General features: G+C 40.6%; 1 protein-coding gene across 3 annotated transcripts in view; it reads right to left on the reverse strand.

Annotated features, from left to right (window-relative positions):
* Positions 1–15177, reverse strand: part of MORC2 (MORC family CW-type zinc finger 2) — a 46953-nt gene that overhangs the window by 10439 nt on the left and 21337 nt on the right. For all 3 annotated transcript variants that reach the window (XM_064522350.1, XM_026119080.2, XM_064522349.1), the window contains 7 exons: positions 13157–13236; positions 9065–9147; positions 8034–8119; positions 4383–4523; positions 3625–3779; positions 3349–3477; positions 1912–2017 (listed from right to left, as the gene is read on the reverse strand). In XM_064522350.1, coding sequence (XP_064378420.1) covers positions 1912–2017; positions 3349–3477; positions 3625–3779; positions 4383–4523; positions 8034–8119; positions 9065–9147; positions 13157–13236 — 780 coding nt within the window. The remainder of the gene's footprint in view (positions 1–1911; positions 2018–3348; positions 3478–3624; positions 3780–4382; positions 4524–8033; positions 8120–9064; positions 9148–13156; positions 13237–15177) is intronic.

A 15177-nucleotide genomic window follows, 5' to 3' on the forward strand; every position in this document is an offset into this window, starting at 1 on the left:
ACAATACCAAGGAAGTCTTCTGATGCCAGGAGAGACTCTGAAGATGTAGACTTGACTACATCATCACATCATCATCGACTTGGCTGACGAGATTCTGCAGAGACCACATGGGTCCAGGAAGTCTGCAGTTTAACAGCACAGTACAAAGAAGGTGGGTAAGAATTCATCTGCATTGCCTTATCAAGGACCAATTTCTAGCCTGCCCTGAGAAAAACCTGTGTTATGGGTCCTTGGGGAGGTGCAAAGGCTGTGGGAAAGTGATCTGACTTAGACCAAGACAGTTACAGGATGATCACCATCGTCTACACAGAGGCAGCAATCTTCATGGTATGCAAGCTTGAGCCCCCCCTTGTGAAGAACTAGCAAGAGTGATGCTTCTCAAGCCCTTGGTCCTCCTTCCGTTGTACTCCCATGGCAGGATAAACGCCTGGAATAGGACAGGTGGGGCACAAGGTCATAACACAGCAGTGAAGGTCTACAAATCCAGGACGCAAGGAAGTAGCAAGAAACCTCAGATAGCAGAGCACTTCAGCTCAGAGGGAAATTCAGAAATGCAGTGACTGCAAGCATGCACTGCTTTTTTATGGCACCGAGCCAGAGGAACTCTAACACAACCTCTATAGATAGAAAGTTTTCCCTTGTTGTATCTCATGTGAAAGGACAGAAGTACACTCACTATTAGAAAGTGCAGGTCAGCCTACTCAACAAAAAAATATTCTTGAGCTATTTATCCTCCCAAAGGGAGGATCCTAAGATCCCCCTCTTGAAGAAGCAGAAATCACCAGAAATTTAGATCACCTCTCTGAGAAATCTTATCTGCACCTACCCATGTTCTCAAAAGGAGAATTTGGTTATCATACCAAATGTGTATACACTATGCAAGCATCAGTTTCAACTCCACAGTTCAGTGGAGTTGCAGAATATCCTCTCCAAATTTTCAGGGTATTACAAACCAAAAAATTTTAAAAAGTCTTTCCTTAGTAAATACAGTTTAGTTCTAATGATATCATCAGAACAATACTCTTTCTAGTTATACACCAAAGCATGAGAACAGGGAGCAACAGGAAAATTACCACCAGTTATCATTCAAATGGGATGTGCCAAAAGGAAGAAATTAGAAAATACTTTCCAAATATCAGCATTAACACATCTTTACTAGCCTTTTTGTCCATGGACATTAAGTTTTTGACTCCAATTAAAAGTTACCAGCTGGATTTATTCCCTTTGTCTTTAAGCACTGAGCCAAGGCACCTAAATTATGTGCTGACCAGTGTCATTCTTTATTCAACAAAGATATGAATGAAATTCTGCCAGTATCTTTCTCCACAGAGAGAAAAGAGGAGCCTAGAGCAGTTGCATTCCTCAAATAAATCAGTAGATTCTACCTAAATTTTATAATTGTGAAACCTGCCTTTGGTATATGAATCCATGTGCTGCTCCCTCAGCTGTACAAAATGTCTTTGTTGGGCTCCCTGCAAGTCAGAGGTGTTACTGCAGTACAAGTTTTTGTGTTTAATGAGTTGGAGCAACAGTAGCAATAAAGACTCCACTGAGCACTGAATACATACTGCTCCCAGGCTGCACTTATGGCTATTCTTCAATTGTTATCTATACTACCTACATTAAAGTTAGCATGGATAAAGTAAGGCTGCAATCATATTTCCAGTGGCAGTGCAAAAACGAACAAAAAAACACCAAACAGAAAGGAGCTTAATTTACTCTGTCCATCCCGTTGAGTATGTCAGCTCAAAATATCTATGTCACCACTACTCATTCACAGAGTGTAGGGACAGTTTAGCCTACAGGTATAGAATTTTTGCCTATCCCCTTAAATTATCCTAAAGGAATGGATGACCAAAAAGCACAGGTAAGGCACACTACACAAAATTCTTTATATTAACCCACTCTTACCTGTCTTGTTCAGCATCAGGGTTCATAGAGCATACCCAACTATCAGGATAATTCTTCTCCACTGAACTCAGCTGGAACGGGAGAGTCCGCCATTTCAGACATACATCTGTTAGAGAAAAACAATCCAAGTCAGAAATATAGCTTAAGCCATAAAGTCAGAATTTTTCTACAGCACTCATCAAGTCCATTTAGCACTCAAGGATGACATTAATTTCCAAAGCATATCTAATGACTACAGGACTGGTGACCAAAAAAAAGTAGGAAGTGAGACACAGCCACAGGATACATGAAATCCATTCCTGCTCCATGCTCCCAAAGCACACTGAGGAAGACCTCAAATCTGGGAAACAAGGCAACCCTAGCAAGAATCAGTGAAGCCTGGTGTCTATCAACTGATACTAGAGGACTCCACACTCACTGCTGCACTGACAGCTATGCAGCATGTAGAGTTCAAACCAAAACTGAACAGCCAGTTCCAAGAACGCTGCTCATCTCAGGAGTCAGGATGTCTCTTGCTGGTATTAATGCACAAGTCAGATCTGTCCACTAAAACTTAGACAATGATCCAATAGATTTTAGACAAACCAGGAAAACACACAGATTTGGCTTCCAGAGCATTGCTTGACAACCAGGAAAGCAACCATGTAAAAATCAAGTTTTGCCTAGAAAATGCGAGTGTTCTTAATTCAGGCTCTAGAAGGACTTTACAGGCCCTGGCAGATGTAAACAGAAGAAAACTCGAGGAATGAGAGGAGAGTTCCTCCTATTTGGGAGGAACTTGGAAGGGGCTGAGGAAACAGCCAAGGCAGGAGAGCCTGACAAAAGACTGACCATTTCCAAAAGACTAGACTCACATTCCTTGCTATGTCCTCATCTGAGTCCTGTGGGGCAAACAGGGTCATGGGAGTTTGGCAGCTCTCTACCAAAAGACAAAGTAGCTGCACTGGGACCTCTCTTCTCTGGGCTGGAGTAAGAACTTAGCCAAAGCCATTTAGAGGCATGAAAAAGAGAACTCACATTACATTTGAAAGACAACTGTAAATGATTCCCTTCTGTGCTCACATCTAGTGTTGCTCAATAGCCCAGTTCATCAGAATACAAGTTACACTTTTCTTCCACGGCCTACAGGGAAGTTTTAGATCTTATTTTAGTTTAGGGATGAGTGGCTTTGGTCAGTTCCAGTTCTGCAAAAGTACACCTAAAGAACACCATGAATAATAAACTGGAGGAGAGGAACCTTACGTCAAGATGTGTACCATCAAATGCAGGCAAAGGGAACTTACAACAGGAGAGAAGCCCTCTAAGAGGGCGATGGCCGAGAAGCTCATTGCAGAAGTCTCCTACCCATTAGCTTCCCCCAAACTCCAGCCAGTAGTTCCCTCCCTCCTCAATAAAGATCAACCTCCTAATTGCAGCCATCTGCCTGGTCATACGCACCACACTGAATTGTGGTAGGAATTTCCATGGCTCTTCGGCGTTTGTAGCGTAGTTCGCTAGATGGAGGCTGGTTCCAGTTCGCTGACAAATAACCAAATTCATCCCAGAACTTGATGATACCCTTCTGGGCTGCAAAACAAACGGACAATTCCCCATTCATTATGGAGCCATAACCACAAAAAATAATGCTGCCCTCCCCTTTAACTCCCTTCCAGCTGCCAAAGTTTTCCCTTCCAGCCCCTAGTAATTGTGAAGGTAATGAAAAAGCTTCATTACCTATAGCAACATCCTTCCAATACTGAGCCAAGTGCTCTCCCATGGCCTTCAACAAGTGTCGATACTCTTTGGCATCTGCGAAGTCTTGTTTATTATGGGTTGGCTCCAGAACCAAATAGGGCACATCCACCACACCTACCACACCACCACATGCCCTGAAAGAAGATGTAGAGTTACTAACATCATTGAACTACCAGGTCGTTGTCCAGAGAAGCAATACTGAAACAGCAGATTACATGCATGCATTCATCCATTCCTGCAGCAGTACTATTTCTGATTTATCAGCTTTCTAAACCACTCAGATTTGAGCTGGCATTCCGAAAGTAGTAAGGTGGGGTCAAATAGCTCCTTTTCTAGATTGACCACAGATAAATTTTTGCTTTCAAGATCTCTGTGCCCTGCCCTTAGAATCAGGTAGTATTGCTACCTGTATTTATTTGTTAGCCCATGGAGGAAGCGTTCAGACCCAAATACCAGTACTGAGCGCAAAAGCCTCATACTGCTGCAGGTATGACCGATGTTTTGATAGAGAACTATCTATTTTATGAAACGTGAAATACTGTGAAATATTTAAATATATTTTATTTATCAGAATCTAAACCTTTTCGCTAAAGGCTGACAGAATGACTGAAACCTCAAGCTCATGAAGAATGATTATATTCCTCACAGTAAAAGAGTTATTGCACAGCCTAAGTTACAGATAGGAAAATATCAGGCTTAAACAAAGAGATTGCCAAAAAAAACCTCCAAAAACTCACATGCCACCCTCCAGCTGTGGGCCCACCTTCTCATACATCTTTATCAGTCGACTGCAATTATAAATGAACATGCCATCCAATTCACGCTGCTCAATATTCACACCAAAGATAAAATTCAGTTCTTTGGGTTCTTTCAGTGCCCTGGAAGAAAACAAACTGAGCTTCAGAGATGTAATACAGACACCAATCCGGGCTAGACAATCTGTTCAGCTAACTGTTGATCTGGATACATTCCCTCTTTCATAAAGAGATTGTGGTTTTAATTTCAGATCTACTTTTCAAAAAAATTACATCTGACTAGAGTTTTATAAAAGCACTGTTAGGTACAGACATGCTCTCCAATGTGAGGCATAAATTATTCGGGTTAGTATTTTCTACATGTGCACTTCTACACTACATAAACCACAGAAATTAAGATTTTGATATAAAACTACAGTCTCAATATTTAGATTCTGGGGAAGTTCTCATTACTGGAAGTTTTGTAATACTATTTCACCAAGTTTCAAAAGCTGAGGGACTGCAACACACAAGTGAAGCAGAGTTTTTTTTTCTTAAAATAGCAGGCCAGCAATTTGCATGACTTCTACCTTATCTGTTCTGTAGCTGACTAACAAAAGTTGACCTCAGTTATGCTTGTGAGCACATATGAACTTCTCAACCTGCATCTTTGATTACCAGGAACTGTATCTCCTCTAATGTAGAAAATCTTAACAGACTTAGATCTCTGTGATATTAAAAAATAAAAAAGTTTTATTTTATAAACAAAGCTATTGCTCTGTAACAGACTAGCTTCCCTTAAATCCATGTTGAGCATTTTCCACAATGAGATTCTTCCATTTTAGGCTGAAGGCAGCAAACATAAGCCCAAAACTTCTAATAATTACAAGGCATAGTCTATGCCACTGTTCTACCCACCCCTCTTATTTTTGACTTCCTATTTGTATTTCTCATCAAAATCTTCAACACTTACGTGCTTTATCCCAATTAGGAATTTGACCTCTCTTTAAATGATTAATTGAAGATACTTGGAATTCTTTAAAACGATCTGTTGACTGTCTACTGCAAATATCAGATATTAAGAGAAACTGTGTATTCATGATCACTATATAATAATCTGCAGTTATAAGATGGAAGTCTGTCTTAACGTTCAGGCATCTCAAAATCAGTCCCTGAAATACTTTCATTTCACGTCCATTTTTTGTTTTCATAAAGTCATTTTCTTACCTACCTAAATGTAAATGTAATCCTCTAACACAACTTCCTTTAAAACTGAAGTTCCTTTCTACAACTGTAAGGGCCCCAAAACAGAACCACAAAGGCTAAAAAGCCCCAAATTAAGAGGCAGCATCTCTCTCCTACTTCACTGTCGTATTTTGAGATTCACCTTGTCTGAAAGCAAAGTTGATAGATGTTTCTGTAGATTTTTAAATTATATGTGAAAGAGACAGCAATGTGTGGAACAAAGACATTCAGTACAGCAGGACTGATGTACTGGTTTACAGGACACGTTCAGTGTAACAGGATTTATGTGCTGGTTTACATCAACTTTTTTTTAATAACAGACATCAGACTGAATGCCTGTTCCGTTAGCAGAAACCATACTCACCTAACCATTACCTGATAACCTATAACCATTACCTGATCACTCATTTTATAAGCAGCTATAGACTCAGAGAGATTATTCTTTAGATGATGATCTAAAATAAGTTACTAGGAAGACACCTGGAATAGCAACTTTTGATAACTTTAAACCTCAACATTTGCTAAGAGGTGTTTTGAACACTATCAATAGAAAAACAGGGCTTGAAAATATCACTTTGGCCTCACCTGATTGAGGGGGACGACCTGTGCAATTTGAGGGTGCAAGCAGTTGTGGCAAAACAGTAGACCCCTCATTCCTACCTCAGGCAAGGGATTAATTCTAATTTTCTAACTTCTGGAGAAGGATGTAGGGCCTTGAATTTCATGCAAAGATGTGCACTCTATGAAGAATAAAGAGATGCCCTTCCTATTAAAGTCAACAGGAAGTCAAATTATCTTCCAAATCACGGAAAATGAAATTGGTAGTACAAATCCCAGCCAGTTACCTATTATTGTTAGGACTGTAGTATCTGTTTCATCTGCTGGATTTATCATCTGAATGTGAGTAAAATAGGCTTTGGGAGCTTTAGACAGCATTTGTTTCAGTAATGCATACAACACAAGAGAAACAGTAGGAAACTGTTCTCAGGCGTCCTCTACAACTCAAGAGCTTACTGAGATGCTACGGATTGTGATTTGTACAGAAAGATCCTGATATCTGCATATCTTTCAAGAATTTGTTTTGCTTTCTAGATAAAGTATAAGATTATGGAAAAGCCTGACCCTCTAAAAAAAGTGCCTCTGATTACCAAAGATGAATGCAGGTATGTGTAGGAAGTTACCGGCCAAAATAAAGCTGGCTGATCATCTGGTAATTCTAGGTCAGGACTACAAATGGCCAAGGCTGTACATGAATTAGGACAAAAGTTTTTTTCCCTTGTTATTTGTTAGTTGCCTACATTTATTCTCAACATCACATATTTGAAACCTGGCTAAATATAATTTTTTGCAATACTTATGAGAAGGGCATTTTTCCAAATAAGAACTCATTCAGATTTTGCAGCCTACACATTCTTAGAATCAAGCAGAAAGGACAGTTGAAATTTTCATTTTAATTTCAACTTCTCATTTCCATCTATGGACACTGAAGGGCATACAAATGCTATTCTCAAACTTAAAGCTCTATGTTCATTGTTCAGCTTTTTAAAGAAAAAGTGTTATCTTCATTGAAAGAAGGCTGGAAACCCATTCACAAGCTTTTACTTCATGCAGTAATGTCATCAAAACTAAGAATTAAAAGATGAGTTATGTACATGGAAATGGAAGAAAATGACTTCTCATATCTCTACCACTTTTGAGTTCAAGCTGTTTTTGTTTGTTCGTCTTGTTTTTTCCTGAACTTAAGATGCATTAGATCCATCTCCAGCAACAAGTCTGGAATAGTTCTGACCTACGCATGCATGTAAATTAGCATGCAAAACAAACTAGGTGGGATATGTACATACAAATGTATATACAAATCCCAATTTTTCCCAAACTCAGCATTAAAGAGACTGAGTTTCAAGCTACGAAATGCGTATGAAAAGTCTACAGAAAACCTGCATACAAAGTGAAATATTCCTGTGAGTATATGAACAGCAAACTTTGCTGTAATTTAACTCTGGTTACAATTATTTCTTTCGATTTCATGGTATGGCCTATAACAGAATTTAACAAGTTTTTAGAAAACCATTTCTGCAACTTTGAAAGCCATTTCATTGCAGTTTGCTAACATCTGTTTGCCTCCCTGAATCTTATCCATAGATGAAAACCAGATTAAGCAAAAGAATGAAAAAAGCTGATGGGGAAAACTGGTGTGTGTCTACAAAAACCAGGCAAAATTCAAAGACTTCACTCAGCAAATAACAAGGGAATAGCAAAAGCAACCAGAAGAGCAAACTCAGAAACCCCCTGGTTAAACTGGTGAGCAGGACTGCTCACCCCACCACACGAAGCAAAGTAGGAGAAACATCTGAGCATGTGGATTGACCAGCTCGGGAAAGTAAGAGCTTTCAGTTGCCTTGTACTCACCGCTGCTTTGCATCCTTGATCCTTTTCTTGACATCAGCCTCCCTGCGCATGGTGATTGCAGAGTTTTGGACTTGACGTAATGTCACCTGCAAATAGATATCACACAGTAAAACTAAAATTAACCCCACTTTATATTTTCCTCCTTCAGGAAGATCACAGAAGTGTTTTAAATGTAAAGAATTCACGAACTGAAGGGCAATAATTAGCGCCCCTTTACATTTAGGGCAGCACCTGTTGCTAGGTAATTTAAACAGCTACACAAGTTGATTGGAAGAAAATATGTATTCAACAGAAACCACAGGGCACAGTGATGGAGGCAATACATTCAAATACTGTTTTTTCATTACATCTCACTAAACAGTAAAGTGATTTTAAACAAATGTCACTTGCTGAACCATCCAGCATTTCCTGAAATCCTTCTTCCCTCCCAACTACTGGCTAGATCTAAGCCAAGCCCTACCCACCTTTCAAGAGCCTGTAGTATGACCACATAAGCTCTGGCTTCACAGGGTACCATTCAGAAGGAAAGAAAAAGAAAACAAGCAAAAAAAACAAACCTCAGATGTTCCAGCAACAGTTTGGGAAAGCTCAGGAGCAAAGTGCAATTGCCATAAGAGGGAACCGACAAAAATTGTCCAATTTTACTTCTATTCAAATACTTCACATTCCCCATGCTGCTGCTTTAGAGAATGACATCAACTAAAGTATCTTCACAGCAGAACTCAAACACTGTCAAAGGACTGCCTTCAAATTAGATACATGTTGAAAGTCGTAAGCATTGCAATGCCAGCATGCTTCTCACTCAGGCTGGAAAACACGCGCACCAATTCATGCATGTCCTGTGGTCGTAAGACCATGGAATTACCTAGGACTGAACACTGCTGAAACTCATCTCCAGCAGGAGCACCTGCTTTACCTACATATCACACTGCTAAAAGCAACCAAACAGCACAGCGCTCTGCTCCAAAACCACAGTTACAAACCTTCCCCCAGTGCTTAAAATTCACCCTGCTGGAAAGGCAGAACCTCACCCTGGACTCCCGTGTGAGATCCCCTCCTAGGCGCAGTTCTAGTGCACGGGCTTTACTCTCTGCCTCTCGAGCCTTCTCCTCCGCTAAAACACATGGAAAAAAAAATTGTATTAACCATCCAGAAGAGACAGCATACTATAAGGCATTCAACTGAGCGAACAGATTTCCAGAGAGAGCCTTTGCTAGATTTACACAGACAAGGGAGAGATAACAAAGGTAACACAAGAAGGTACAAAATAAAATCTTACATATGAGAGAGGAGACCAATTAACATGGCACCTTAAACTTGATCAGAGGTTGCCGTCAACACTGGCATAATAACAGGTCTAAACTCTGTAAAAGCGGGTTTAAGGAAGGATCCATAAGAAAGATAGTGAGGAACTGGAAATGGTAAGGATGCAAGTGGCCCTGTCTGGTCTGCACAGAAGTATGAAAGCAGAGAGAAAAACTCACACGCTGCCACAAAATGAAGACTGAGCTCAGACTTGAAAAGGAGGTACAAAGAGGTAGTTTACTTGCATAGATGATGGGAAGGGACTACTCTTGAGAAATATTTTTATCTTTGATAATCTCTTCTTTTTGTCTGAAGAAAGCCAAATTTGTGCTACACAAAACAACACATAGTGCTCTGAAAACCTACCACTAACTCTGATCTTCAAGTTTACCACTTAGAGAAATTCCCCTTCTTGTTTCTCTTCCAGACTATCAAAAACATTGCCTGACAAGCAGTACATACCAATCTCATACCACTTAACAGTCACACAAAAATGTCCCCAGGGAAAATGGATTAAGCAGCAGGCCTGTACCCCAGTGACAGAAAGGTGGCGGCAAGGTTACAGCCACATCGTATGAGCCATTTCTCTCTGTTCTCCCAACAAGAGGCCAGGCTTTAGCTGAGACATCCAAAACAAGGAAACAAAACAGTGGAGCAGCAACCTTGTCCAAGGGTCTACAGAGGATAAGGTAAGATGAAGCAAAAGATCACACTACAATAGCAACTGGCTCCTAGAGATTACAAAACATCTCTCCAAAAACCAGCACACGGTTACCAATCAAAAAGAGTCCGGATGATCTAGTGAGGATTTGATAACTGGCATCCCTTGTTCTGAGTGCTATGGCCAGGATTACTTGTGGACGCACATTTTTGTTGTCTGCATGTATGGGAATGCAAATAGGTACAGTGAATGTACTTAGACTATTAAAATAAAAATCATCTTCCTCTTCTATGCACTGTTACATTTGAGTTTTGTTGCATCCACTCCCACAAAACCATCCTCTGAGTTTCACAGCAGCTTGCCAGGCAAGAAACAGCAGAATTGCACTGAATGACCAACTTAATCTTCTGAAGAGATGACTTAGCTTAACATTTAAACGGAAGAGTCTGGAGACTGCTTAAAAAATTTGGTCCATTTAAATTAAAGCTGATATGGTAGGAGCTGCTGGAATAAGTGCAACTCTGTCCAAAGCAAAGAAAACAGTGAGGTTTGCTCTCAAGGGGCAGAGCTCAAACCCGTTCCAATAAAGTACTGACAGCTGAGAAGACAAGTTTGGTAGGGAATGACTCAAATAAAAATCTGAATGTTGACATCCTACCAGGCAAAAACGCAGCCCCTAAGCTGGACAATAAACGTACAGGAGGACACAAATTCTGATCCTAGCTACAAGTGGATAACAGGCATGGCATCCAATGGCAAATCACTGGACACACCAAAATACTCCAGACTAATAACAAGTGTGGAACATAGCTGTTAGGGGCTTTCAGTAACGGACACCTACGTAACACTCTCCACCCTTTTTGTTTGCTCTTTAAACTTTATACGAGAATTTCTTGCAACTAGGCAAGAGCAACACCTAGATGCCTGAATATAGTATTCAGCCTCACTTCAGCAATATGCAGAAGGCAGACGATGGCCTTTTGTAGCTATCTTGCCCAGGCAGGGGACTTATGTCCTGGAATGGCTGGATGGGTCCATTTGCTCACTTAGGGCTTTGGATAGTACAGCTTATCACACGAGGTGGGATGTCAGTTCCCAGGGAATCAATATACGTGTGCCATAAATCACGCTAAGTCACAGCTCTTTTGGAACACCAATTCCTAAAGCCATTTTGCTTTGCATACAGCCTCTGAAGTAACCATGGACCTACCAGCCATGTCACTGACAGTCATAGCTGCCCGTACATTTTTCTTGTAAAGCTCGTACGTAAACCTCGTAAGCTGTTTCTAGAGTCTTATCAATCCTTCAGCAGAGCTCCTGAAATGAAACAAAACTGCCAGATTCTGGTATGAAGGACACTGTCAAGTGACCAAAAAAATCTTCTGGTAAGAATACAGAACATTACCCTGTCCATTTAAATCCAGTCTTTCCTGCTATTCCAATGGGTAAGGCCAGAACTGTCTATGGACAGAGTGAGTTAATCGATAGCAGGAAGGATTCCAATACATCCCTAACCGATGGCCACAGCACATTGTGGAGCTGACACCCATCATTCCTCATGATGCATCTCTAGTTTCTCTACTGGAAGAGAAAACTGCAAATCTTTCTCTGGTGAAGATCCCTCATGAGAGTGCTGTGTGTACTCAGAGAAGCACATGCTAGTGATAAGAAGAAATAAATATTCTCTACGAACAGCAGAAAAGCAGTACTTTGTATATTAAATACGCTTTGTTACAGACAAAACTGTAATTTCCCTAGAAGCAAAGAACTGAGATCTGTGCCATTGAAGCTGGGGTTAATGGCACAAAAATATTTTAGAGTTGGAGACTTTATGTAATCAACCCTTGAGGAAAACAGTCTGAGGTCTGCCTTGAGTTTTCATCTCCAAGTTCACAGCCCTTTGTTCAGCACTCACTTCCACTACCGGAGGTAGTAAGCTAGCTTTGGTGCTAATGCTGAGTTTAAGTTTCGGTGTCAAGGGTATCAGTTCTTGCTATGAGGGCACTGAATGGCAGTACTCTTCAATGTAAAGACATTAAAGCTCACCTTTTAAACATCATGAAGGCCTCATAGACCATTTTGCACCATGCTATTTACATCTTCTTGAAGAGAACACAGATGTACTGAACACCTACTTTGGCTAAAGGATTCAATCAAAAAAATTAATGTATGGGAACTGAGGCAAAGGATAAATGGCTTAAACACCACAGTTTTAAGTCTACCATGTTAGGTTGTACTTCATGAAGGAAAAAGAGGGAACACAGCAATTTATACAATTTTGTTCTACTGCTTTGGGCAGGGTCACAAACACACTACCCTTCACGACTTCACACAGGTTGAATGTGGCCCCGGAAACTTCCTGAAAGTTATTCACATCTAATCCGAATGCACACGTGTGCGCACCTAAAGTAGCTCTTACACAGGGGGAGAAGGTACATGTCTCAGCAACATCATTTATGAAACTTATCAGAAAGAATGGTGAACATGTCTTACAACTTCAAGACTCCCTTCACTACAGAGTTTCTCCATCAGGAATGGGAGAGGCTGCTTTATATGTTAAATTTATGTAAGCTTAACAAAGTTATATGTTGCATTTATATGCTTATGTAATACCTATACGCTAAATATCCAGTAATGTCAAACTGGGTGTTCTCTTGAAGACTACGGAACTTGAGAAGAAGATAAGACTGGACAGACAAAAAGGTATGTCTCGAAGCAAAAACCAGGATGTCCTTGTACATCAATCACTTAATATTAACTGGTAAAATAAAAATCTAGTTTTGAGTGACTGCCTCAACAGGGAAGGAACAGAGAGAACAGAACGAAGAAGCTAATGATATGCAAAAGATGGGGGCAGAACCATGGGCTAACAAGGAGGCAGCTTAGCAAGGCTTCAGGCAGAACAGGGGGAGAAAGCTGTAGGGATTATTTTGTACGTGTGTTCCTCAGAGGAAGTGGTCTTAGGCAATGATGCAAGTTCCTCCCACTGCATTGCAGTAAGACTGGTTCATCTGGAATCACTGTAAAAACGAATTTCCTGAGCAATCGCAGTGATCACAAAAGCAAGCAATTTCAGGTCATATCAGCAATGTAGCCTCCTCCCATCCTTTCTTTCTCTACAGTAAGAGCAGGATGCATGCAGACCCCAAAGACTCACCTATCCTTGCCATGTGCTCTGCTTTCTTCACCTCTTGCTCCGCACGGGTCTTGAAACGGTTTGAAGTATATTTGTACATCCTGTGATGACCAAAACTTATTAATCAGCAACCTCAGCAGTCAGGTCACACCATGATTTGATCATCCTATTAGAGATCAGGGTCTCCGCATGCTACTCTACTCTTCTCAAAAGATTCAATAAATGGAGAATGAGGTTTAGGTATGAGTAACCAAGTATACTGGGAAGCACTTAGCCAAAACTTTTAAGTCAGAGATGCTTTAGCAATAACAGCAACCACAGTCCCCCCCCCACTTTTCAACATGATCTGGTGGGGTGCAACATATCCCATGTTCCTGGAGAAAATCCCAAGGTTAAGAGGAACAAATTCTTCAAAAGTGGAAAGGTGGAGGGAACATACATGCAAAGCTTCTCAAAAAACCTCCCATTACAGATAAATAACCCTTCCTTTCTCCTTGAAATGACTGTCCAAACGTGTAGTTTCACAACGCACGTCTCCAAGCAGTACCTCTCAACCCTGCAAGGCTACCTCTAAGAATAGATCTGAAGAGAAAACTAAGCAGAGAATTGATTTGTCAAGAATTATATCCCACTTGGAAGCCTCAAAGTGGCAAAACATTTAGCAAAGGTCTGAGCAGAGCTTCAAGTTTCAGCTGTGAAGTTTCACAATATTTTCACACGCTACACATTTGGCTTACAACCTTGAGAAGTGTGCTGGAGTTGCAGTGGCTTGTTTGATCTCATTAGATCATATCACATACAGATCACAATCTAACTATAACTATTTCAGAGTGAAAGACGCAGCCTCATAAAAGAGGCAGAAGTTCACGAGTACATGTCACCTCTACGTGGACACACATAATTGGGGAAGAGGAGATGACAACAAGAAGGATGATCAGAGCCTGCAGGAACTTAAGCCACTTTAGATACAATATAAAGGTTTGTATGCACCCAGAGGAAAATTCCATCCCCAAAAAGCTTTATAGAAAAAAGAAAGCTTAAGGGATTGAATCTCTCCAGCACTTAGCCAAAGCAAACATCACTAGAAATGTTGTTTTTTCAGAGACAGGGAAGTATATAAGGACATAAGGCTTAACTGATCAACCCATTAATGTAGGAGGAACCACATTTAGACCCAATAAGAGACAAGATCCCTCCAAGTGGCAGATAATCCATCAAGACCCATAAGTAATCATGTTGCGTAGATGAAAAAGGAGTTAGGTGTGTTTCTATGGGCAGACATATGCAGATGTAGATACAGATGTCAAATAGTCTCATGAACAGAAAACCTTTATTCTTAAATTCAGAAAACTCACATCATAAATAGTTGACTTGATTACATTTGTTCAACTAGTGCACAATTTGTGCATTCCAGTGCATAGAAGTTGTATATCTGTGCAACATATTTTCTGCTATTTATAAGGACCTCCTTACTGGCAAAAAAGCCAGGCAGGCACTAATTCTTCCAAAAACCATCCAACAACCATGTTAGGAGAAGGAGACTCGGGTTTTGGGTGTTGCAATCTCCTCAAATCCACATAAGGGTGATTTAAGCTACGTGGGCCAACAAACAGAACATGTTCTGAAAACAAGAGCTGCTTTCAGCATGTTGGCACAATTAAATTACCTCATCTACATCCTGCCTTACTTTCCTGAGAACAAACAGGAGAAACAAGGTGAAGGAGAAAGGTCTCAACATGCCCAACTTTTGAGGCAGCAAAGTGACTGAACTTCTGTCTTAAGAGCAGAGGTGCAACACCTCCTTTTCACCAAAATGCAGAGAGGGTAATTGCAGCGTAATACAGAAAGCTGATGTGAGACATCATCCCAACCCCCCCGTATGCAAGCCTGTTGCCAGTACCAGCTTCATTGCCTGCAAGAGCATGCAACAACCTGGTAAGCTAAACAAAGAGACTGCTAATGCATAGATCTGGTTCCAGAAATACTGTCCCAGAGACTGACAGCTTCTCAAGAAAAAAGGAACAATCCAGCCATTACTGTTT

Source organism: Dromaius novaehollandiae, chromosome 17, assembly GCF_036370855.1.
Source record: "Dromaius novaehollandiae isolate bDroNov1 chromosome 17, bDroNov1.hap1, whole genome shotgun sequence".
NCBI classification, from domain to species: domain Eukaryota; kingdom Metazoa; phylum Chordata; class Aves; order Casuariiformes; family Dromaiidae; genus Dromaius; species Dromaius novaehollandiae.